Below are 27,069 nucleotides of genomic sequence, written 5' to 3'. Positions count from 1 at the left end.
AGACTAAACTAAACACTGGCTATGCCTGAATGTTTGTTTTCTTACTGAGTCCATACGCATTGCTGGATCCAAAAGACATGCTGTCCTTGTAGAAGCGGCGATGGTGCTGTGAATGGTGTCTGGGAGAGATGCGCAGGCTGGGGTGTTCTTAGCGTCTTAGCAGCGTTGTCGTCTGATCCGCTGGTCCTTTCCCAGGTGTAAAAGTTCGTTGCTGTTTCGTTGTTGTGAGCTTTGCTGGGGTAAACTGATGTAGCGTTCCGCGTACAACAATTTCCACTCACTATAGGCCACGTAGTTACCGCGAGGTAACTGGGTGTGTCCGTAGGCCTGGTAGTGCGCTGTGCAGCATTCAGCCTCTGTCCGAGTCTCGGAGCAGATGAGCTGAAGCGACTGGCCAAAAGGGGTGCGTCGAAGAGAACAAGCAGAAGAGGCAGAAAAAGCAGAAGAGAGCCAGAGGAGAGATCCCAAGAACGTGTCTTGCTCTTATACGGGACCGTTTATTGCTCCCGCCATTATGGGATTGGCTGAACCAAGTTAGACGTCATTCGTGGTGGACGTCGCAGAATTTTCCTGTGGGAATGTGGAAGTTGTAGTCCCTACACTGTTTTCATGACCTCCGTGCACACCGTAGTCTCCCTGTCACTTCATTCATTCGTTTCACCTGTTTCACTTCCTGATTGTTTTCCCTATACCTGATTGTTATTTTCCTCTTGTTACCTGTGTATAAAAACCCCTTTGTTAGTCTTGTTCGTCGCCAGATTGTTATGTGCTTGTATCATACTTTCCAGCTTTTCGGATTGATACCTGTTACGACCCGTTTCGTCCCCGACCTCCAAGTTTAGCTTATTCTGCTTGTCTGATTCTAACCCGTAGCTTTTGACCCGTTTCTGTTTTTTGACTCTTGTTTCTGGATTGTGTATTTGTCTGATTAGCTTGTTTGTTTTCAACCCTTCACCTGTGACCACGACTACTCTTTGGATTACCATTGATACATCTGTTTGCTGGAAATCTGACCTATAGCCTGGAGTATCTATTACGAACTGCCTGATCCCTGCTGTATCTGTTTGCCGGCTTCTGACCCTCGCTTGTTCAACCGGCACTAAGAAAATAAAGACTTGGTTTACTAGAGAACTTACATTGTGGTCTCGCTTTTGGAGCCCCTGTTCTGAGTGCCTGATAGAACAATCTGGAATGCTGGATCCAGCAAACCTGACCCCTGCTTTGGAGGTGCTGAGACTTGAGGGACAGCGCTTGGGGGTTCACAAGAAAACTCCCATGATTCCATGCCTCCTCAGCTGGCTACTCCAGAACTGGCCCAGTCCCACCCAGAACCCCGTCTGCCACCACCCAAGAGCTACGACGGCAAACCCAAGAACTGCGCATCATTCCTGTCCCAGTGCTCACTCATCTTTGAACTACAGCCATCTAACCCCACCAAATGCTCCAAAGTGGCTTATGTTTTCACCCTCCTGTCCGGTCAATTTTGGGAATGGGGATCCGCCTTCTGGGACTCCGGCGCCCCCAAATACAATTTTTCTCTGTGGCTATGAAGAGGGTCTTCGACCGGTCCATCTCCGGACCAGCAGCCTCCCATGAACTGTTTCCTATCCGCCAGGGATACCGCTCGGTGTCAGACTACTCCATCGAGTTCTGGACCCTGGCGGCATCTGTAGGCTGGGGCATGATGGAGCTACACGGGGTGTTCCAGAATGGTCTTTCTGAAAACATCTTGGACCAACTGACCACGTGTGAGTTGCTATCCTCTTTGGACGCCCTCATAGACCTAGCCATCCGAGTGGACACCAGGTTGAGGGAACGGTGCACTACGAGGCAATTCCGGGAACCCAATGTCCCACCGCCAAGTCAACACCTCCCACCTCGACGCCAAGTCTCTCGAGAGCCACCTCAGCTGAACCAGAACTCATCTCTGCCTGTACTGGGGTGGACCTGGCCATCACATCCAGACCTGCCCAGTAAAAGACCATGCCCATCAGTGAAGGAGGGGGTCCTGACGGGCACTACTTTGAACACTTCCCCCTCAACTTCAAGGTCGACTATAATGGCTTACATCTACTGGGAAGGGGCCTGCAACCCAGTACAAGTTCTGATCAACTCTGGAGTCTGATCTGCCCCACTTTGGTCCGTCGCCTGAGCATCCCAACCGCCACTCTCGCCCAGGTCCTCCGCACTCACACTATCACAGACGCACCCCTGGCTGCAGTTGACACAGTCACTTCCCTAGTTCAGCTGCAGATCTCCAGGAACCACCAGGAGGAGCTCCCCTTCTACGTCATGGAATCTCCGCTGGTCCCAGTGGTGTTGGGCAGACCCTGGCTATTCCAACATAACCCCCAAGTCGACTGGGTCCGGGGTACCATCACGGGCTGGAGTCCCAACTGCCACCAAACCTGTCTCCTGTCCACCTCCAGTCAACCTGAATCCTGTCCTGCCATTCCAGAAAGCCCTCCTGACCTGTCATCCGTCCCGCCTGTCTACCATGACATTGGACGTGTCTTTAGCAAGTCCTTAGCCTGCTCCCTGCCTCCACACTGGTCATACGACTGTGCCATCGACCTGCACCCGGGCACTACACCACCGAGAGGTTGACTCTTCTCCCTTTCCGTTCCAGAGACTCTCGCCATAGAGAAGTACATTGGGGAGTCCCTGGTTTCCGGGCTGATCCGTCCATCATCTTCTCCCTCTGGGGCCGGATTCTTCTTGGTGAAGAAAAAAGACAAGTCCCTCAGAACCTGTATCGACTACTGAAGGTTGAATGATATAACCATCAAGAACCATTAGCCTATCCCGTTCATCTCCTCCACTTTCTCCTCCCAGCAGAAATGCCAATAGTTTACCAAACTAGACCTCCGCAACGCCTATCACCTGGTCCACATCCGAGAAGGTGACGAGTGGAAAACAGCCTTCAATACCCCGAGTGGCCACTACAAATATCTTGTAATGCCGTTCGGGCTCACCAACGCACCGGCCGTTTTCCAGAACCTAATCAATGACATTCTCAGAGATATGATTAATCGCTTCGCCTGTGTACTTAGACAATATCTTCATCTATTCTTTCACCCTGGAGGGTCACATTCATCACGTCAGGTAAGTCACCCGTCGCCTCCTGGAGAATAGACTGTTTGTCAAGGCCGAGAAGTGTGAGTTTCATCGCTCTTCCATTCAGTTCTCGGCTTTGTCGAAATGGACTCTCTACTATTGACACCTGGCCTCCTCCTACCAACCGCAAATAATTCCAATGATTCCTAGGGGTCGCAAATTTCTAGGTTTGTGAGGAATTACAGCTCGATCGCTGCCCCCCGTCTGCATTAAACTCTAGCAAGGTTACCTTCTGCTGGACACCTGCCACCGACTCCACCTTCAGGGAGCTTAAGAGACGTTTCTCCTCTGCCTCTGTTCTGACCATGCCTGACCCTGGAGAACAGTTCACCCTGGAGGTGGACGCTTCTGACACTGGAGTTGGGGTGGTGTTGTCCCAGCGGGCCGTTGACAACAAAGTCCACGCATGTGCGTTCTTCTCTCACCACCTCTCTCCCACAGAGAGAAACTACAGCATAAACAACCAAGAACTTTTGCCCGTGAAGTTGGCCTTCGAGGAGTGGTGGCACCTGCTGGAGGGGGCTTACCACCCCATTCATAGTCTGGACTGATTGCCGCAACCTAGAGTATTTAAGATCAGCTAAGAGACTAAATCCTCGCCAGGCCCGGTGGTCGTTGTTCTTCAACCACTTTCATTTCTCTCTGACCTACCAGCCTGGCTCCAAGAATATCAAACCTAAGGCACTAAGTTTACTAAAGAACTTACATCGTGGTCTCGCTTTTGGACCCCCCTGTTCTGAGTGCCTGATAGTTGTACTGAAATGTCCATTTTGCTTGCTATAATACAGTAACATTCTTTGTCTATTTTCATTTGCACTATATGTATCGCTAGGTTACACAGTTGTATAAACACTACTGACAATCTCACTTGAGCTAACAAATGAGCTAACTACAGAGTGACAGAAAGCAGAATTTATTTATGAAACATTTATTCTACAATAATGCAGTTGAACGCAGGTGTATTAGAAATGTTGGTGGACCTAGTTAAAGGTACAATAGGTACGATTTTTGTGTTAAAACATTGTTAAAAGGATCACAGTGTGGAATGATTTATCTGGAAATGCGGTATTAGGAGTTCCTGGCTGGAGTAATCAAAACATGCTCATTCCACATCATTTGATTCCTCTTGTTTGTCTTTTCATTACAGACTGGTGTGGCCTGAAAGAAGGTGGAAGATAATCCAGTGTCCTATTCCTTCTCTTACCTCTTCTTACAAAGGTTTTCACTCACATGTAAATGCTGCTTATGGAAAGTACTGCAGTTGCTATCAAAGAGCAGACTATAAACATAAGATGTATAATGGAGACAGGTTGTTTAATATGTTATTGTAATTGTGAGATTGTAATTAATTTAATCCAATTTTTATATTTATAAGACTTGTATATGGGCATAAAGGACAGATAATAAAATACAGTCTTTGGTTCTTTTACAAATAAAGCAATCATTGTTAATTGGCTAAAAAGTATAAAATTAAGAAAATAAAGAACTAGTTTATAGTATTATAGTATTTTACTATAAATCCGACACCACGTGAAAGCCAGACTACTCCATGAAAATGAAGTGGTGTCAGATTTATGGTCTATACAAGTTTCCCACAGGAATGGCTCACTTGAACACCTTGTTATGTCAGATGAACATGTCGGGAAAACTGGGATTCTACATGCAGCATGAATTTTTGACGTACTCACTCTTGACAACATTAACCATGGAGGCTTAATAAACTATATGGGGTTAATATGACAGAAAGAAAGAATTGTCCCAATGATTGACACCTAAAGTTGGTAGTATGTAATATAAATGCTTCCACAAACAAAATTAACTTGAACTTCATATGACATCATCATCTCCGCTTTCACAAGTTTCAGTCTTGGGAACATGGATTCTTGGACAAAATGAAAAAAATCAATGACTTAAAATGACCCTATATAGTGAGAAGCTTTGGAGGGCAGATATAGAGGATATTGTAATATACACAAAGGGATAAATACATTTCAACCAGCTTCTCTTTATAGAGAAGCAAAACCGTTAACTATAACATTATATTACATTATCTAATACAGCTAACGTTAGATGGTAAGCCAGCAAACAAGACTAAATGAGTCCAAAATTGTGGTTGGCTAGTTAACTAAATAACTGTTCTGTTTGACAAGCTAGCTATCGAGCTAGCCAATTAGCTAGACACTATAACAGTTGTGGCTGACTAACTAGCTTTTCAGAACAATAGTCAACAAACATTCTGTGGCACCATAACATAATAGGTCATTATGGCTGGCTAGCCACAACATCTGACTGAAATCTAGTGAAGGAGTATGGCATAAGGTCAGTCACTATCTGATATCGTAGATAGCTTAGGGTTGCCACCTAGTATTTTCGAGTGTTGCATACATTAGTATTGCTTAATGAAATGTAGACAGCGTATCCAGTGTTCGTTCCTAAATTTACATTTTACATTTTAGTCATTTGGCAGACGCTTTTAATCCAAAGCGACTTACAAGTGCATAGGTTCTACCACAAGTCAAAGCATCACATCCAGAACTAGAAAAATACACCTGGACTGCTGTTCTAAACATATAGTCGTCATCATAAGTGCAATTTTTTTTTTTTTTTTTTTTTTTTTTTTTTTGGGGGGGGGTTAGACAGGGATAGGGGTATCAGAAGGGGGGGGCGGGGTAAATCAGGAGGGGGGACTAAGGTAGAGTTTGAACAGGTGTGTTTTGAGTCTGCGTCGAAATAGGGGGAGGGATTCTGCTGTCCTGACAGTGGTAGGCAAGTCATTCCACCACTGAGGAACCAGAACGGAAAACAGGCGTGAACGTGCAGCTCGACCGCCAGGTGCCCGTAGAGAGGGAATCGTAAGGCGACCAGAGCTGGCAGACCGGAGTGGTCTAGCTGGGGAGTAGGGAGTGATCAGGGATTGTATGTAATGTGGGGCAGTCCCCTTAGCAGCCTGAAATGCCAACACTAGGGCCTTGAATCGGATGCGTGCGGCAATAGGAAGCCAGTGGAGGCCAATGAGAAGCGGGGTGACATGAGCCGACCTGGGCTGACTGGTGATCAAGCGGGCTGCAGCATTCTGGACCAGCTGGAGGGGCTTGATGGCGCACGCTGGGAGACCGGCTAGGAGGGAGTTGCAGTAATCCAGGCGGGAAATGACGAGCGCCTGGACTAGGAGCTGGGTGGCTTTCTCCGTCAGGAGATGACGGATGCAGCGTATATTAAACAGAAAGAACCTGCAGGTTCTGGCAGTGGTGGATACTTGTGGAGCCAGGGAGAGGCAGTTATCAAGAGTCACCCCAAGATTCTTTGCCGTACGGGAGGAGGAAACTACAAAGTCCTCCACAGTCAGTGAGAGGTCGATTGACGGAGAGGACTTAGCAGGGATGTAGAGAAGCTCAGTTTTGGCAAGGTTGAGCTTCAGGTGATGGGAAGTCATCCATGCAGAGATATCAGCCAAGCAGGCAGAGATCTGTGTGGTGATTTGGGTGTCAGGGGGGAAGGAAATGAAGAGTTGGGTGTCATCAGCGTAGGAGTGATAAGAGAAGCCGTGGGAAGAGATAACAGAACCAAGAGACATGGTGTATAGCGAGAAGAGGAGAGGCCCAAGAACCGAGCCCTGCGGGACTCCAGTTCGTAGGGGTTGAGGGTCGGAGAGTGCGCCCCTCCAAGCCACCTGGTAGGAGCGACCAGAGAGGTAGGAGGAAAACCAAGCGAGTGCAGAACCTGTGACACCCATCCCAGCCAGCGATGAGAGCAGAATCTCATGGTTGACTGTATCGAAGGCGGCCGACAGGTCGAGGAAGATGAGGACAGAGGAGAGGGATTTTGCTTTATGTAATGTAACAAATGATGCAGAGACGTTATTAACCTTCACAAATTACACTCTTTATTTTTGTAATAAAAGAGGAATTGGCACAAAGTACAAGGTAGTTGCGCACCACATTCCTTCAGGCTCACACACCTCGAGAGTGATTGACAGTCCGTCTTATTAAGTTTGCCAGCTTCGTATGTGTCCAGGATTTTTACAGGACTGAGGTGGCAACCCTAATCTAGCTAGGTACTGATTCTTAAGGTGAGAATGTACCACTGAATTGCATACAGGAACATTTGTGCTAGGGTAATATCCAATATCCAGCTTACATCCAAAATACACAAGTGCTAGAAAAGAGGAATGCAGTGAGCAGCATGCAGTGAGCAGCAGTTCTGCAGGTAAAAACACCTTGTTAATGGAGAAGGGCCATACTGGTAAAAGCTGATAGGAAGGTGACAGTAAACGCAAATAAGCAGACATTACAACAATTGTATGCAGAAGAGCATCTCTGAACTCAAAATGCGTCAAACCTCTTAATGTGAAAGGTCTGAGCTTCTTTTTTGATGTATTTCCAGGCACTACCGCCCTTGCCGTATTTCTGACAATTTGGTAATAAATGTCACTTTGGCAATGAACAGCGATTAGGTAATTAATTCCCTCATGCTGACAACTGATTGTCTTCTGCATGTGGTCTGATTACTAATGAAGGTCAGCTGCGTGTCTTTCTGTTTAAGTCCTGTTTCTCATTGAATCGGTGCTTGTTTGTTTAATTCTCCATTTCATGTTGTTTTATTTTGCATTTGTGCATTATGTGAGGTATGTGACTGACAAATTACATTTTTGATGTTTTCATGTATGCTAGCATTAGGGGTAATATTCCTCCTTTGTCAGGAGTGTTAGAGACGGGATGTCTTGTTTGTGTTTTGTTATGACTTTACCATTTCCGGTTCTAGGTAGGCTATAATGCAGTTGGAAGCCTGCATAGTGTTCTCCCTGGCACTGTTCGCAGCATTATTACTCGTCTCATCTTTGACTACCGCCATAAACAGTAGGGCGTGAGGTTGAGTTTCTCTGCCATTTGTTATTTCCTCGCTCGAGTCGCATTAGATTTCTCGACCATTTTCGAAGGTCGTTTTATTGGTTGGCTAATTGCCGGAGAGTTATTTATTCCCTTTCTTGTTTTCCCCTTCCTCCTCTTGGGTGTGTCCCTAGTCTCTAGTATCAGTGGTAACTTTTAGAAGCCGACTCAGTTGCGTTTGTCTAAAAAAGGAAAAAAAGGGGAAAAAAAGAAAAACAAGTCTAATAAATACCTAATAAAGTGCTCACTGAGTGTGTGTGTGTCCAATTTGGTTTCTTCCAGTAGAAATAATGGTTAGGGTTACAATAATTCCAACCCTAACAATTATTGTAAATAAAAGCAAAGAAAGTGAAATTGGCAATACAATTTTACCTAATTTAGTTAATTTAATTATATAATTGTATTAATCTCAATTATATTGTATCATTAAGTAAAGTATAAAAATGGAATGCATAGAAAATACAAAAAAAGCACCTCATACCTACTGCCAAATAGTGGTTCATTGATGTTTTGCTGCCAGAGGGGCATAATTTAAGATCAATGGCACAAAGAATTCTACAGGAATTCAAGGAAATCCTGGCAGAATAGCTGATACTTGGTAGATTGTCCAGCAGGACAAACATACATCAAAAGCCAAAAAGAAAAGGTGAAGTAAAAACAACAACCAAGTTCTGCAATGGTGATCTCTGTCTCGAAGCATAAATCCCATGAAAAACCTGTGGTCTGAACTGAAGAGTTCTGTATGGAGGACTGGTCAAAAATCCCTGTCATCTTTGCCCAAAGTATAGATTTTTTACCAGTTTTTTGGGGGAAATGCATGTTTTATTTTTTTAAAAGACTTTCATTGAATAATTAATAAAGCACACAGCTTTCCACATGGAAAATAAGGTTTATGTCAATCACTGTTATTTTTTAGTGCATATTTATTAAGAGCAATAATTCTGGAGCCCACTGTATATCTAATTAAATAATATAGGCTGTGGAAAATTTGTCGAATTGTCACTCCAAAAAAATGAATAAGGCTCGACTAAAAAACCCTCAGGGGCAGCCTTAATATGTTGGTGAAACTGGTGATGAATTATACCGAATTGATTATTTATACACAATTACATTATATTACATTACATTAATGGCATTTGGCAGACGCTCTTACCCAGAGTGACTTACAGTTGATTAGACTAAGAAGGAGACAATCCTTCCCTGGAGCAATGCAGGGTTAAGGGCCTTGCTCAAGGGCCTAACAGCTGTGTCCATCTTATTGTGGCTACACCAGGGATCGAACCGCCGACCTTGCGGGTCCCAGTCACGTACCTTAAACACTACGCTACAGGCCGCCCACAATTAATGCTTTTATTATTCTGGGAATTGTTTTTCCACCTCATAAAATTGGCTGAATATTCCATATATTGAATCGCATGTTCCAACTGGAAACAATAGTAATATTGATTTATTTATCCATAAAACAACCTTCTAAAATTGACACCTCATTTTCCAAGGAAGAGCTGGTTAAGAGAGCAGCAAATAAGAATATACACACAAGAATAATGAGACATTATTACACATGGTAAGACTGGAATACATTAATTGAGTTTTCAAGCGGCCAAACAGAGGGGTATTTAATAATCTGTGCATGGTAGAATAAACAAACAAAATTATTTGAAAACCAGTGGTGTGTGGGCTGATACTCAAAGGATATTCAAAGGATATTCAAAAACTGAAACAATTTTCAGATTCATTCATTGGAAATTGCTATGTTTCCTTTTCAAGCACATTCCAGACTGAAGATTCTGTGTCACATATCTTAAGTGTTAATATGAGTTTGACAGATGTCTTAAACCATGGATAGAACAAAGCATAAATGACAGGATTGATTGATGAATTTAGATATAATAGAGTCATTGTAATTGAAACTGCAAGTTGTACAGCCTCATTACTAATATATGCATCAAAGAAGGTACACACAAAGGAGGGTACTAAACACAGTAGGAAGACTGCGACTAGAACTCCAAGGGTTTTTGCCGCTTTCCTTTCAGATGCTGTTGAATCAGTATTTGTTTTTTGGCTCTTTTGGACACTCCTAATTTTCTTTGCATGATTTCTAGCAATAGCAAAAATTCTCAAGTATATAATTATGATCATTGAACATGATACAACAAATACAAGTATGAAGTCAACAGTGGCCCATACATCATCAAGCACAACAACACATTCACTACATGTAATGTTCACTTTCGCATTATCAATATTTCCATTGAAATAAAGAAGTACCATAGTGTAGATGAATGAAGTCAACCACAGTATGGATACTAGCCTCAAAGTTACATTCACAGTCATTTTCATGGAGTAGTGAAGAGGGTTGGAGAGTGCAAACCATCGATCCACTGCAATTAAAGTTACATTATAAATTGACACAGAAGTGAGGTGAAATGCTGCAAAATTAAAAATTGTGCAAAGCACCATACCAAAGCACCGTTGTGGCTCTATCAACATGGTAAAATAGAGGGGCATCACAAATACCCCAACAAGAAAGTCTGTCATAGCCAGAGAGAGCAGGAGGAAATTAGTTGGTGTTTGAAGCTGCTTGAAGTGACAGATGGAGATGATCACAAGCAGGTTTCCACACACTGTCAGCGAGACAACTACTGATACAGCCGTATACAGCAGCACATCAGTTGCTGTTGTTGAAGTCTTTAAACAGGAAAAGTTGGAGTGAATACCGGACACATCTTGATGCTCTGTGAGATTCATTAATAAAGATTCACTAATCAATCAAATATCCGCAGTTCAGTGTTTTTTTTCATATAGGCAGGGAAAAAATATCTTCAAGTGTAAAAGTTCTATAGCATAATGCAGCTTGCTGATCTGGTAAAGTCCTTTTGATGTGACATGCATTTATATGATGTGGTCACCATTGTTGTTTTCTTCTGGTGGCTGTTAATGAATCCTCATTAGATTTAATTACAAGTGGCTGTTTATGGAGAGTCCCAAACAGCAAAAGCTGAATGATGCAATTGTAGTGCAACATCCTGTCAGTATCCTACTACAGTTGATTGGTCACTAGTCAAACAAGGTAGCGCAGTGTGTGCAATGCTAATTCTCTGTTGCTGCCAGTCGTATTGTAAGGGCGTAATTATCTGAGTTAGTGGCTGAACCTGGAACAATATGTTGTGTTCACTACTATAATTATTCTGCTATACATATTACTAGCTGACCATTTATTCCTGGCCATTAGGGATCACCGTATTGCCTGGTAATGAGTGAATCGATAGAAGTAGGATGTGACGTGAATAACCAGAAGAAGTAAAAGAGATATATGCGATGCTGAAGACCATGTTGCGAAACCAGTAAAGCCTCCATTATAACTTCGGCAGACTCTGGGCTCTTGACCATCTCTTCGCATTCAGAACATAACACAATTGTAGTGTAACACACAGACACACGCTTCAACGTGCACACAAGTAAACAGTCAATCGATAGCCAAGTCTTTATTTCTGACATGAGTGAGTTAGCTAGTGTCACACTGAGAAGAAGCTTTTCAGTGTCAGTTGATTTTCAAAACTATTGCATTAGAACACAGGCAACTAGATCCTAAACTGACACTAGAGAAGGCAATAGCTAAAGGGTCACAGAATGATGCTGTGAAAAAACGAAACAGCAGACAATTCTACATGGCAATTCAGATGAGTGTACAGAAGAAAGTGTAGAAGCAATACGAGCTAAGGCTAGACAGACAGACAAAGGCCCAAAATCACATTATTTTTTCAGCCTACTTTCAGATGTCCTGACTTATCCTGAAAAATGACCTAAATGTCCCGTATTTTCGTGCCTGGTGATTTTCATGGTTATTCAGAAAGTGTAACAGCCATGTTATTGTCATTTAAACCACGAGAGAGTGAATCCTATCAGGGATGCAGAACAACAGGACCCCGTCGCAGAAAACCCAGATAGTAGTGTTCAGTTCAGAATCTTTATTGTAAGATTGGCAGGTCAGACAGACAGGGTTCAATCACCAGCAAACAGAAATAGCAGGAAATAGGCAGTTCCTTATAAAGTGTCCAGTTAAAGGGTCAATACACCAGCAAACAGTGATAGATAATCCAAAGTGAAGTCAAAGTCACAGGCAAAGGGTCTATAACGAGTGGGCAGAGCCAACAAAAACAAAATTGAAGGACAAAAGTCGAAAAACAAAAACAGGTCGATAAACTGCAGTTCAAAACTAGATAGACGGGAATAGCTAAAGGCGAAAGTCGAAAACAAAACAGGGTATCAATCAGAATATAACACTGGAAAGTATGGTCGGGACACATAACAATCAGGCAACGAACTAGACAAAGGGGTTTTTATAACATAGGTAGCAAGAGGGAAATGGCAATCAGAAGTGGGAAACAATCAGGAAGTGAAACACAGGTGAAATTAATGAATGAAGTGAACTGAACTGACAGACTACAGTGTGCACAAAGGGTAACAAAACACGGAAACGCTAGGCACTTAGACAAAAGACTAGACAACAAAAAACACAAAACCTGACAGAATCCCGCGTTTTAGAATAGCCTACGTATATAACCTGCTAGCAATGTAGTGAAATGTCACAAAAGTGAGCATATTTGTTTAATGAAAAATTTAGACTCTCCAATCAGCCTAACCTGCATGTCTTTGGACTATGGGAGGAAACCCACGCAAACACAGGGAGAACATGCAAACTCCACACAGAGAGGCCCCGGCCGACGGGGATTCGAACCCAGGACCTCCTTGCTGTGAGGTGGCAGTGCTACCCACTGCACCATCCATGCTGCCTCACAGTGAGGATGTGGGAGATGGAAATACAAATGGACATAAATGAGGAGTTTGCCTTTCTTGGGGAAGTGACTGCAGGGGCAACAGATGAATGGAATTAACTGGTTAGTTTGAAGTTCAAATTGAAACTGGAGGCAGGGAACCATATCCTGGATGTAAAGGCCCATGAATATTAAAAACAGAAGAGTTGAACAGGACATTTATGTCGTATCAGGGCTATCAAAGCCATTATTAGAACTTCCAGCCATGGAAACCTTTCAGATGATCCAGAATCTTCACACAGTTCAGGCTAATCAGGAAGACTTCAGGGCTATGTAGTCTACAGTTTTCAAAGGGTTGGGGAAGCTAAAGGATCCCCATAAAATTTAATTGGAGCCTGGAGCAGCGCTATATGCTCTATCATCTCTGCACAGGGTCTCCCCCCCACTGCGGGATAAAGTGACAGTGGAACTGGCACACATGAAAGCTATGGGAGTGATAAAAATGGTCACCAAACCTACTCCTGGGTGTGCTGGCATGGTTGTTGTGCCCAAGGCCCAGGGGAAAATTTGACTTTGCATAGGTCTTACTCACATGAAGAAGTGGGTCAGACCAGAAAAGCATATTCTTCCAGGAGTAGACCACACTCTGGCTCTGCTCACGGGAACCAAAGTCACTAAACTGGACACAATATCTGGCTTTTGGTAGATTCCCCTGACAGTAGACAGCAAGGCTCAGACTTCCTATAGCTTGGGGCAAGTGTAAGGGAGAAGACGATGTTCAGGCTATTTGTATGTGAAACTTTCTCTTGGCGCTGCTGTCGTTTCACTGTGGCATGCTGTGTCCAAGGCTGACAGCCCCTTTACGTTTGCTTCTTTATAGCGAGGTGTTTCTTTTTGTCACAGTGTTTGCAGTCTCATCATAGTTTAGTGTCTGTTCTATTAGTGTATTACACTAAGGCTAAACACCATTGTCAGATGTAACATCCCTATCAGAGAGAGCACCTCTGATACCCAGGGATCTAAGTAGGAGGTCTGCCTTTTATTGTCTGAGTCTGAAGCAAGGTGAGGGTTGTAAACCGTGAGTGTGGCGAGAGGGAGGCAGGAGTTGTATTGTCCTGCTATTGCAAATAAGAGGCTGATAAGCATTTTTTTAACAATCTGGCATTGCCGATTTGCTGTTTTACATCACAGGTTTTTGTATTATATAAATATGAATGCAATAATAATTGTGGATGTTGGTGACTCAACCACAAAGGGACAAAGTTGACAAGATTAAAATAACTGCCTGAGGATCTGTCTCCTTACTAACAAAGCATAGCCATCATCCCTCCACCAGCCAAGTGATCCTAATCCTGGATCTTTTGACTGGGATTCTTTGCTTCCTCTGACTTTTTGTTACTGGACTGCAAGCTGACATTATAACCACAGCATGTGCTGTTATTTGCGTGCAATGGGATACATGTCAATTATTTGTTTTAAAACTGTGCAATAGATTCAAACACAACACTGGACAAATTATCTTTCAATTCTGATGACAATATCATCAAAAATGAGCATTCTGCATTGTTTTTCTAAGCTATGTCTAGGCATTTTTCGAAAAAGGACACAGAAAGACACATGGAAACAAAATGATATTATGGGTCTTATGAGATGTAAAATACTGTATGAATATATTCATTGAGGTCCACTGATTGAAGTTTTGGTCAAATACCCAACCTCCATCAAAACATTTCACAATTACACCTGCTATTTATTATTCAAAAGCAGGCTGGCTCCTTAAGTATAAGCATACTGAATAATAATAATACAACATTTTGAGAATGTTTTGTGATATAAAATGGGGAAGGAAGTCCTCTATTTCGACATATGCATCGCAAAATATTTGTCTGTTGTAAAACGTCAACCTTTTTTGGCATGAAATCTGAAGTACTGTTTTTGCCGAAGCGCAGCAGTCTCAGTGTGCAAATGCTATCGTTTTGTTAGGTAGGCACAATGCTGTGTTGTTTTATGCAAGCCTAACAAACTATACACTGTTGCAAATTGGTAATTTCATTAGCTAAAATGCTTTTTAGTTGTCACTTCACTAACATACCCGTATGAGCTGAAGCTATACTGAATTTTCTTACACATGGATTTTCTATGCAACTGCATTACTGATACTGGTCAGAGACAGTTGCATGTGGGCTCATCATGTTCCAGACTATACAAAACATAAATAATAGCATTCCTATGTACAAATACAACAGCGAAACAGACAACAATGCTAATTCCTCCAGAGAAGTTCTACGTAAAGCAATGGACATTCCGCATTAGCACATTATTAGAATTATGAACTATTATGCATTTGGTTGAATGCAACCTTGTCGTGAAAAGGACACTGACATTGCCTTATTTCTTATTATTATTATCATTATTATTATTATTAATATTAGTATGTGGATTTCCAAAATGCAGAGAAAGTGAGGTCCTCCCACGTTGGTTTTTTGGTCGACAAAATGAGGAACTGTTGTCGCTAAAGCAATGGCAATAGGTTATACAGATAAGACTGTCAGTTTTAACACTTTCAAATGGTATATTCTGTTACCTTAGTGATGGAAAATTGCACCGTGAATAAAGGAATTCATGTAAGAAAACCCTCACTCGCCCTGGGCTGGTGAGACTTAAGGGATTCCTCTCTTGATCTCCTCTCTTGTTGATTATATAATTTGACCACTTGGGCTCTCTGTCTCGTAATACAACCCCTTGTACAACTAATAATCCAATGGGGATTTATTACCAGGTTCAAGAGGGGAAAAATCATATAAATATAACTGGTTAACAAAAAAATAAAGATCTCTGCAAGACCAGCAAGTTGCATTATGCTACACCTTTCACGCATATTCACAGGATCATTTTTGAATGCTTTCATAAAGTCTAATGGTGGGACATTTGATTACTGAGTGAAACTGTGATCATCTTCTTCATTCATGAATCTCACAGAAGTGCATCGGGAGGTGTCCTGTGTCCATTCCAACTTTTCCTGTTTGGGAACTGCACCTACAGCAACTGATGTGCTGCTGTATATGTCTATAGCAGTAGCCGTGACACTGACAGTGTGTGGAAACCTGCTTGTGATCATCTCCATCTGCCACTTCAAGCAGCTTCAAACACCAACTAATTTTCTCCTGCTCTCTCTGGCCATGTCAGATTTACTTGTTGGAGTAATTGTGATGCCCCTCTACTTTACTATGTTGATAGATCGACAAAGGTGCTTTAGCACAGTATACTGCACAATATTTCATGTCACAGCATTTTACCTTACTTTTGTCTCAATTTATAATGTAGCTTTAATTGCAGTGGACAGATGTTTTGCTATCTGTTACCCTTTTCAGTACTCCATGAAAATGACATTGAATGCAACTTTGAGATTAATATCCATACTGTGGTTGTCTTCAATAATCTACAATATGGTTGTTCTTTATTTTAATGGGAATATTCCTGACTTGAGGGAAAATATCACATGTATTGAGTGTGCTGTTCAGTTTACTGAAATATGGGCCATTGTTGACTGTCTAGTTATATTTATTGTGCCCTGCTTAACGATTATGATCATGTACCTGAAAATCTTCTCTGTTGCAAAAAACCATGCAAATAAAATTCGGTGTGCCCAAAAGTGCACAAAAACGAATAATAGTTCTGTGACATCAGAAAGAAAAGCAGCAAAAGCAATCGGGGTTCTAGTGTCAGTGTTCCTTCTGTGCATTGTACCCTTCTATATATGTGCTTTCCTTGAAGCTTATATTAGTAACAATGCAGTGCATGTTGCAGCTGCAAATGCATTGACTCTTATGTATCTGAATTCTGCAATAAATCCTATAATTTATGCTTTGTTCTATCCGTGGTTTCAGAGGTGTGTAAAACTAATTTTAACATATAGGATATTCAGTGCAGGATCATCAGATTTGAATGTGCTTGCAACAAAATAGTTTCCTGCACATTAGAATTTGCTGTAAAAATTCTTTCAGTTTCTGTTTGAATATCCTCATTTTACTCATCCTCATTGTAGATTACACACCCCATAATCTGTAATTGTACAAATATATTGTTTACCAGTCAAATACTAAATCAACATTTTTTTTTAAAGCCCATTGTTTCCTCTCAGTTATGTTTGAAAACTTAATCCTTATATTACTGGTTGTAATGTCTACATTTTGCTGTCTTGTCATTTTTTATTTTTAATAGTATATCCGTATTAATGTATGGTGATCATATCAAAAGAAAGTGTCAACATCCAAGGTTTTTTCATGCATCAATAAACCAATATTATTATATTATCCAGTTTTCCAGTTGTCCACTAAATTCAGTATTCATTTCATATGTTTTCTGACGACATAGTCAGATGTTTATGACGGCATAGTCTTTTCTGAAGGGTAACTCTTTCTGGTTTGTTTTCCAAGAGTCAGAATTACTCCAAATCTTACAAAAACTACAGCTACAGAAGCTCAAACACAGTGAAAGTGGAAGCTTCTTTTCTCACTGAAAAGATTTTCGGTTTTTGACTGGATACAAGTTATTGTGGCTGTTGTGGTTAGAAACACAATGAGGGGGCCGCGGTGGCACACAGCTAAAGTAACGGACCTTGATGCTGGCATCAGTTTGTTACAGTTGCACACTGAGGACCGGGATTCGATTCCCGGTCCTGTCAATAGCTGAGTTTGGCCGGCTGTCATGGAGCGGCATAAGTGGCTCACTGCTCTGAGGGAGGGACTCAGCAGGGGCTAGTCGGGATCGCCGCAGGTATGCACACGGGTGCATCTCAGAATTATGGTCGCAGGCTGTGAGATGAGATGGCTTGAAGAAGGCGTGTTCTCCCTCTGGGCCACTGAAGGGACGGGGTCATAAGCGGTGTATCCCTAGCTAACACTAATTGGATTAGATAGGGTACAATTGCCTACCAAATTGGGAGAAAAAGGGAAAAATTGGGGAAAAAACAACAAAATGGAGCCACAACACTGGACAAATATCATTCAAAATGAGCATTCTGCATTGTTTTTTCTAAGCTATGTCTAGGCAGTTTTCCAGAAAGGACATGGAAAGATACATGGAAATTAAATGATATTATGGGTCTTATGAGATGTAAAATACAGTATTTTTCTCACTAATATATTAATTGAGGTCCACTGATTGAAGTTTTTGTCAAATACCCAACCCCCATCAAGACGTCAAAACATTCCACAAGTTCACATGCTATTTATTATTCAAAAGCAGTTTGACTCCTTATTTATAAGCATACTGAATAATAATAAAATATTTTGAGAATGTTTTGTGACACAAAATGGGGTCACGTCACTGAAAATGGTGTATTCACTGTTTTCCTCTCAAATATAACTCAGACGAGGGATTCATTGGAAGTCTTCCTAAGGAAGTCCTCTATTTAGACGTAGGCATTGCAAAATATTTGTTTGTTGTAAAACGTCAACCTTTTTTTGGCATGAAATCTCAAGTACTGTTTTTGCCGAAGCGCAGCAGTCTCAGTGTGCAAATGCTATCGTTTTGTTATGTAGGCACAATGCTGTGTTGTTTTATGCAAGCCTAACAAACTATACACTGTTGCAAATTGGTAATTTCATTAGCTAAAATGCTTTTTATTTGTCACTTCACTAACATACCCGTAGTTGGTTCTTTGATGAGCTGAAGCTATACTCAATTTTCTTACATGTGGATTTTCTCTGCAACTACATTACAGATACTGGTCAGAGACAATTGCTGGAAGACCACCTGTTCTACCGTGACTGTAAATCCTATAGAGTAACAAGAAATCAAACAGCCTGTTTACAAACAGTATCTATTATTTTGTGGTTCTATTCTATACCAACCACTGTCTCCGCAGATTAACGGATGCGGGCTTGAAGCAAGAGAGATGATGTCAGTCAGTGGTCATAAATGTTTGCTTGCTTCAAAGCTTCTGGAGACCCAATGTCAGGGACAGAAAACACTGGAGCAACATACTGGTTGGCACTGATGTCAACGTTACCCCAGGCCCAGCAGTTAAAAGGAGAACTGAGACAGGAAACATTTTATCCAAGCCTGAACAAACGTGAAAAATGTTTAGTGGCTGTACAATTAATGGCAGCATCCAAATAAATGTAAATAAAGCCAGTTGAACAGCTAACTAGATGCGGCCACAAAGTAACATAGTAATGTTAACGGTGCAAAATTGCTTTCTAGCAGCTGTTTTCTATTGCCTAGCAATTGTTAATTGTGTTATGTGGACTACATTATCTGCCGGAAGAATAGTTGCTTAATAAAAATAACAATTTAGAAAATAAAGTAATGTGTTATCCATTAAACCACACCCTTTAACCGTGACTGTATTCCCCATACAGCACGGCCTCTCATGCTGTATTGCTTAATTATACAACGGTCTTTGTGAATACTCGATTCTGATTGGATACTAGGTAGTGACTAAGAAAAGAATAATCCGCAACGAGGTGGTCGGAGAGTGCAAAGCAGAGTAGTTGCCTCCGTGGACTAAATAACTTTCTTATTCACCATTCTTATTTCCTGGTCCACCTCAATTTTTTTTTGCTACAGTTTAGGTGTTGTAACTGCCTATGCGCAATTTCCACAGGAAAGTTTTCAAACGCCAAAATCATCTTGGACTACATATTACACAACTATTCAACCCAAAAACTTTGTTTAAAGTGAGAGATAATGTCATAACGATTGGCAAAAGCCAAAAAAGGAAGGCCATTCAACCCAAAAACTGAGACGGGTGCGTGGAGGTTGGACCCAAAATGCACGACTCAGAAACAATAGTTATATAAAGACCCCTCAGGGCTTTATTCAGGACGAATCCCAGGAGCGTAGTCAAAACAAGCAAAGACCGTACACGTAGATCTAGCCAAACAAATAGTAAACAAACAAAAAGCACGGTGCCGAGGGAAGAGGCAAACTCGTAGTCGGTAGACGTGCAGGGAGGTCCGGTAGCAGGAGAGCTGTCAGCGGGGCAGATGAACAGGCGGACGGCAGGCAGAGGCGTAGTCGTGGGCGAAGCGGGAGTCGAAACCATGAAACAATCAGCGAAGCAAAAGTACAAAAACGGTAGGCGAGGACATGGTCAAAAAACAAACGATGGTCACAAAACAGAAATCAATAATCAATGGTCGGTAACAGGCTTGGATCGTAACGTGTAATCAAACCAGTAACTAATGCTCAAGCGTTGCGTGGTAAACAGAGGCAGACAATTTCGCGAAGACCAGTTGCGCGACTGGGCTATAAATGCGGGTGTAGACAGGTGTAGACAATTAGTTAGAGCATAGCAAGGAAATGGAAAACAGGTGCGATGGATGACAAGTTTAACAAGGAGATTAGTAATCGTTAGTAATAAACCTATCCTGCCCTAGCATTAGTAAATTAGTAAATGACATGCACGAGAAACGTAAGGTAACATGAACACAAGATTAGTTTGTTAGTTTCTACCCAATCCTGATCTAGCGTTAGTAGTTTTAGTAAATAGACAAATGGAAACAATTAGGGAGTGAATGACAGAAAGAGAGAGAGAGAGAAAAGGCGGAACGCAAGGTTTGCGGAAAGACATGTAAAAGTGTATGCATAACCAACGACCAGTTAACGTAACAATAAACATAAATCAAAACATAACACAAAGCGAAACTAAGACGATAACCACTCAACATAACAAGGTAATATAATCATACGAAACATAACTAGACATGACAAGAAAATAAATCGTAACGAAACATAACTAAACAACATGACGATCCTAGACTAACATAATACATGATAAGACACTACGTGACTAAGACAACATGAATAAACATAAAACATGGCAAGACAGACCTGAAACGTGACAGGACCCCCCCCTTAACGACCGACTCCTGGCGGTCCTTGGAATTTATCAGGGTGGTCACGATGGAAGTCTCTGATGAGCGATTTGTCCAGAATGAGACTGGGAGCGACCCAGGAACGCTCCTCAGGGCCATAGCCCTCCCAGTCAACCAAGTATTGAACCCCACGGCCCCTCTTACGAATGTTCAAGAGTTTTTTAACAGTGAATGCAGGGTGGTTGTCAATAATGCGGGGGGGGAGGTGGTGGGGGATCCGGGAGACATATGGGGTGAGAGGATACAGGCTTAATACAAGAGACATGGAATGTGGGGTGAATCTTAAGGGAAGCAGGGAGTGACAATTTTACAGAGGAAGGATTGATGATTCTGTGGATTTTAAAGGGACCAATAAAGCGGGGTTGCAGTTTGTGGGAAGTGGCTTGGAGGGGAATGTCCTTAGTGGACAGCCAGACGGAGTCACCTGGTTTGTAGGCCGGAGCTGGAGTGCTGTGGCGATCAGCAAAACGCAGATTACGGTCTGCCGTGCTTAGCAGCGCGGCCTTGGCATCCCTCCAAACCTTGGCGCACCATTTCATGTGGATGGCGAGGGAGGGAACAGCGATCTCGGCCTCCTGGTCAGGGAACAGTGGAGGTTGGTAGCCCAGGGAGACCTCAAACGGCGATTTCCCGGTGGCGGCGCAGGGTAAGGTGTTGTGTGCGTACTCCACCCAGGTGAGCATCTTGCTCCATGCGGCAGGATTCTTGGCCGAAACGCAGCGTAGGGCGGTCCCCAGGTCCTGATTGGCCCTCTCAGTTTGGCCGTTGGACTGCGGGTGGTAGCCCGAAGAGAGGCTAGCTGTAGCCCCGAGGGCCACGCAGAACGCTCTCCAAACCTGGGAGATGAATTGAGGACCGCGGTCTGAAACAATGTCCGAGGGAAGTCCGTGGATGCGGAAAACCTCCCTCACCAGAACATCCGCGGTCTCTTGGGCGGTGGGCAATCCAGCCAGGGGGATGAAGTGTGCCGCTTTGCTGAATCGGTCCACCACCGTCAGGATGGTGGTGTTACCCTCGGAAAGGGGAAGTCCGGTCACGAAGTCCACTCCGATGTGGCTCCAGGGTCGGCTGGGCACCGGCAATGGTTGGAGCAGTCCAGCAGGGGCCTGGTGAGATGCCTTGCTTCTGGCACATGTGGTGCAAGCCTTGATGAATCGTCTGGTGTCGGGGATCATGGCACTCCACCAGAATCTCCGCTTCAGCACCGCCAAGGTGCGGGTAAAGCTGGGATGGCAGGAAAGGAGGGATGAATGGGCCCATTGCAGCACCTGTGTCCGAGCGGCTGAGGGAACATATAGGCGTAATCCGGGGTTGGACCTGGGATCGGGATCCTCCCGTAGAGCCCTCTGGATCACCGCCTCGATCTTCCACGTGACAGATCCGATAGTGCAGGAGGCAGGAAGGATGTTCTAGGGAACCTCACGCTCAGAACAGTTGTTGAATTGACGGGACAGGGCGTCGGGCTTAACGTTCTTCGAACCCGGGCGGTAGGTCAGAGAAAAGTTGAACCTCCCGAAGAACAGCGCCCATCTAGCCTGTCGAGAGTTCAGCCTCTTGGCTGTCTGGAGGTATGCCAGGTTCTTGTGGTCGGTCCAAACGATGAACGGCTTCTCGGCCCCCTCCAGCCAATGTCTCCACTCCTCCAGCGCCAGTTTGACTGCCAGCAGCTCTCGGTTTCCAACGTCATAGTTCCTCTCTGCAGGGGACAGCTTCTTGGAGAAGAAGGCGCAGGGGTGTAGTCGGTTGTCAGCGGCCGCCACCTGAGAGAGCACTGCTCCCACCCCTGTGTCGGAAGCATCCGTCTCGACCACAAACTGGCGGGTAGGGTCGGGGTGTACCAGGATGGGAGCGGAAGAGAACAGTCTCTTGACCTTGGTGAAGGCCGTCTCAGCTTCGGGGCTCCACCGGAATGGCACCGCAGGGGACGTGAGCTTGGTTAGGGGGGAGACCACTTGACTATAGGATCTGATGAACCTTCGGTAGAAGTTGGCGAATCCCAAGAAGCGTTGGAGCTGCTTACGTGAGGTGGGTGTGGGCCAGTCGGTAACTGCCAGAATCTTCTGCCCTGATCCGTCCCCTCTCAAGGATAAACCCCAGGAACTCAACTGTGTCGGAGTGGAAGACGCACTTCTCCGCCTTTACGAATAATCTGTTCTCAAGGAGTCTCTGTAGAACTTGCCTGACGTGGTGCTCATGATCGAGCTGGGTTGGGGTCCAGTCCAACTCGTCCTGAAGCGTCTCGCTCAGGCTGGCCAGGAAGAGATTCGCCAATGCTGCATCGTTCCAACTAGTAGCCGCCGCGAGGGTGCGGAAGTCGATGGAGTGATCTGCCGCGGTCTTCCGTCCCTGGCGCAGAGCAATCAGTCTCTGGGATGGCTCCTGGTCGCTGGATGCGTGTTGGAACACCTTCCGAATCTCATCGGTGAAGACTGGGTAACGAGGAGGGAAAGAATCCCCGGACCACACCGCTATAGCCCAATCCAACGCCCTCCCCTTGAGCAGTCCCATCACATAGCCTATCCGACGGTCGTCGCTGTTGTAGGTCTGGGGCTGTTGCTTGAATACAAACTCGCATTGGAGTAGGAACGCCTTGCACCTCTCAGGTTCTCCACCGAACCTCTCCGGAGGGGGTTGTTGGGGCTCCCGGAATTGCCAGGCTCCCGAGGGGTTGACCGCCGGGGAAGTGGGTGGGTGGGTGGGTTCCTCCCGTGGTTGTGGCAGGACCGCGACGGCGAGCCTCCTCATCTCTGCACACAGTTCACGAATCTCCAGGTGAAGCTCGGAGATTCCTTGTGAATGCTGCCGGACGATGGCTCCTTGTTCCTGGAGGGCGTGGAACATGGCAGTTGAGTCAGCAGGGTCCATAGGGGTTGGACCCAAAATGCACGACTCAGAAACAATAGTTATATAAAGACCCCTCAGGGCTTTATTCGGGACGAATCCTAGGAGCGTAGTCAAAACAAGCAAAGTCCGTACACGTAGATCCAGCCAAACAAATAGTAAACAAACAAAAAGCACGGTGCCGAGGGAAGAGGCAAACTCGTAGTCGGTAGACGTGCAGGGAGGTCCGGTAGCAGGAGAGCTGTCAGCGGGGCAGATGAACAGGCGGACGGCAGGCAGAGGCGTAGTCGTGGGCGAAGCGGGAGTCGAAACCATGAAACAATCAGCGAAGCAAAAGTACAAAAACGGTAGGCGAGGACGTGGTCAAAAAACAAACGATGGTCACAAAACAGAAATCAATAATCAATGGTCGGTAACAGACTTGGATCGTAACGTGTAATCAAAACAGTAATAATGCTCAAGAGTTGCGTGGTAAACAGAGGCAGACAATTTCGCGAAGAACTGTTGCGCGACTGGGCTATAAATGCGGGTGTAGACAGGTGTAGACAATTAGTTAGAGCGTAGCAAGGAAATGGAAAACAGGTGCGATGGATGACAAGTTTAACAAGGAGATTAGTAATCGTTAGTAATAAACCTATCCTGCCCTAGCATTAGTAAATCAGTAAATGACATGCACGAGAAACGTAAGGTAACATGAACACAAGATTAGTTTGTTAGTTTCTACCCAATCCTGATCTAGCGTTAGTAGTTTTAGTAAATAGACAAATGGAAACAATTAGGGAGTGAATGACAGAAAGAGAGAGAGAGAGAAAAGGCGGAACGCAAGGTTTGCGGAAAGACATGTAAAAGTGTATGCATAACCAACGACCAGTTAACGTAACAATAAACATAAATCAAAACATAACACAAAGCGAAACTAAGACGATAACCACTCAACATAACAAGGTAATATAATCGTACGAAACATAACTAGACATGACAAGAAAATAAATCGTAACGAAACATAACTAAACAACATGACGAACCTAGACTAACATAATACATGATAAGACACTGCGTGACTAAGACAACATGAATAAACATAAAACATGTTATAAAGAAGAGATAATGTTTGGCAAATGCAAAACAAATTCACAAAAGCACCGATAAAATTATCTTGACCTATGCACTGACAAGGCTTCCAACACACAATGCATTAATACCTGTAATGGGTACTGTAACTATGGTGGTCTACTTCAAACAATATGTACAACTGGGCAGGCTGCTGAGGATTCAATCAAATATTCTCTTTGAATCAACAACCAAATAGATTATTTCAGTGGAATGCAGGACTTAAAGAGTTGATTGGTTTTTGTAGCTATATGTACTTAAAATGTACCAATTATGTGTCTTGTTACTTTCTAGCAATTAATGGTCTGTAAAATAAACTGAAAGAGGTAATCACTGCCAAATCACATAAGTACATAGTGTATATCTGAGCTAATGGCAGCCATGAAAATGGATGTTCAGACAATTGTACAATCAGATCACAAAAGAGAACATTTGTACATGTTTTGTAGAATTTGTATATTGCTTTGATTGATTTTACTTTTAAATTGAACATGTTTATATTTTTAAATGTATAGTTCTATTTTAAATGTATTTCCTGTCATATTGTACTGCTCCTACTAATAAAGAGGACACTCTTGAAAATGAGACACATCTCAATGAGTTCTCCCTGTTGAAATAAAGAAAAATATTGTATGTCACCATAGTAATTGTCCTTTTTCCCCAAGATTGTGTACAGTAGTATTTTGGTTCTGTAAAGTGCTATATACAACTGTAAATTCAATTTTCATTATTATCATATAAATTATTATTATTGGTCTATCATAATTAAAACATTATTATACAAGGACGTATGATTTAGTAGTGCTACCCACATTAATATTTTGTGTAGGACATTAATAGTTAGCCAGGAACTTTTCCATACATACCTTACCTTGCTCAATCCCAAATGAATGGAGAAGTTAGGAAAGCATTAGGGCTGAAATTAGCTGGTTCATATTTCTTCCATTGATTTTGGTATTAAGACCAGTACAGAAACTACTATGCAGAATGTGATCTTCCAGGTAAGAGAACAGCGACTTCACTTAATCTATACACCCTACATTTGAGTTATTCAAGACTAGATTAAATTGAGCATTTTGACATTTAGAAATACATGTGTGTGGGGGTGTCTCGGTGGCGCAGCCTGTAGAGCACTGACCGCATGCTCATTGCGAGCCGCGACGTCGGCGGTTCGAATCCGACCGTCTGACATTTGTTGCATGTCTTCCCCTCTCTCTCGCTCCCATTCTTCCTGTCTCTCTATACTATATACTGTTCAATAAAGCTGAAAGAGGCCTAAAACATTTCTTTTTTATAAAAAAGAAATACATGTGTGTATTTAAAATAAATAAATAAATGGAGTTACAGTGGGGGCTGATACTGGATGGGGGGGGCGGTGGCTGGCACCAGTGGCTGACACCAGTGGCATCAGTATGGCTGGCACCAGTGGGAATTGAATCCATAACCGTGGCAGTGTTCGTGCCATGTGATACCAGTTGAGCTACCGGCCTACAATATAGGATGTATGGAGGAAAATACTCTCACATTAAAGCTGACCATCTACACCAGGGGTTTTCAACTGGTTTTGTCCCCGGGACCACCATTATAACCAAGAAGCAACTCGGGGACCACTGCTTTGGCGGATATTTGTTTTATTTTGCACCAAGCTTAAAATTAAGGAGGATAGACCTATACAGGCTTTTTATTTGCATTAGTGTATGTCTATTTATTTGCACCTTGTGCTAAAAAGAAAATCAGTCAAGTAGTAATGAATGGAAATAATATGTGGATAGCCAAGAGGGCTTATAATATTACAAAGTTCACTCTCACTCTGTGGGACAAGGGTTGAGATTATAGTTTTCTCACTCATCAGTGGGATTTCTGGGCATGGTGAGTTGCACACAGTCTGTCTATTCGTGGCGTTATGGTGGATAGGCACAGTCTCATGTCACTTTCAGGCTTCAATCTTGACCTGTACTTGTTCTTCAGGTAGGCCAGTGTGGAAAATCCACTCTCACAAAGATAAGTAGTTGCAAAAGGTAACAGAGAGTTAACTGCTTTTGCTGCAAGTGCTGGATATTCTGCCTGACAACCCACCCAGAACTTCACAAGGGGCTGTGTCCGTGGATAGTTCGATCAGTTGATCCTCTTCTATGGCAGATAAGCTTGACCCTACTGCTGCATTATCACTGAATGGGAGCAGGATCCATTTGCTATTACAGCGCCACTGATCAGATTCATCAAAGTACTTGTGGAATTGGAGCACAAGCTTCCTCAAGTGGCCACTAATAATGTCCTTAATATCAGTACTGTCAGAATATTCCTCAATTGATGGAAACATAGCCAGGTTACCCTCTTCTACTCTTTCTATCCATCGCTTCACCTTTTTAGTAAATGCCTCCATTTTTTCATACATCTGTAAGACGTTTGCATTTCTGCCTTGCATGGAGCTGTTCAATGAGTGAGATATGCCAACTT

The 27,069-nt window shown here is 43.3% G+C and overlaps 3 protein-coding genes across 5 annotated transcripts in view; 2 read left to right on the top strand and 1 right to left on the bottom strand.

Annotated features, from left to right (window-relative positions):
* LOC133108513 (transmembrane 4 L6 family member 1) overlaps nt 1-4,834 on the top strand; it is a 28,336-nt gene extending 23,502 nt beyond the window's left edge. For all 3 annotated transcript variants that reach the window (XM_061218086.1, XM_061218084.1, XM_061218085.1), the window contains exon 6: nt 4,265-4,834. In XM_061218086.1, coding sequence (XP_061074070.1) covers nt 4,265-4,279 — 15 coding nt within the window. In that variant the 3' untranslated portion in view covers nt 4,280-4,834. The remainder of the gene's footprint in view (nt 1-4,264) is intronic.
* A 4,918-nt stretch (nt 4,835-9,752) lies between these two features.
* On the bottom strand, nt 9,753-10,751 carry LOC133108512 (trace amine-associated receptor 13c-like). Its single transcript, XM_061218083.1, has one exon. The coding sequence runs from the start codon at nt 10,749-10,751 to the stop codon at nt 9,753-9,755; it is 999 nt and encodes a 332-aa protein (XP_061074067.1).
* A 5,089-nt stretch (nt 10,752-15,840) lies between these two features.
* LOC133107474 (trace amine-associated receptor 13c-like) lies at nt 15,841-16,743 on the top strand. Its single transcript, XM_061216462.1, has one exon. It carries the CDS (start codon nt 15,841-15,843, stop codon nt 16,741-16,743), a length of 903 nt encoding a protein of 300 aa, XP_061072446.1.
* Nucleotides 16,744-27,069: the final 10,326 nt, after the last annotated feature.

This window comes from Conger conger, chromosome 13, assembly GCF_963514075.1.
Source record: "Conger conger chromosome 13, fConCon1.1, whole genome shotgun sequence".
NCBI lineage: Eukaryota > Metazoa > Chordata > Actinopteri > Anguilliformes > Congridae > Conger > Conger conger.
This window is presented reverse-complemented; position numbering and strand designations above follow the sequence as displayed.

What these genes read in the sequence shown, in the direction of transcription:
- LOC133108512 (XM_061218083.1), bottom strand. Translation starts at nt 10,751, where the DNA reads ATGAATCTCACAGAGCATCAAGATGTGTCCGGTATTCACTCCAACTTT.
- LOC133107474 (XM_061216462.1), top strand. Translation starts at nt 15,841, where the DNA reads ATGTCTATAGCAGTAGCCGTGACACTGACAGTGTGTGGAAACCTGCTT.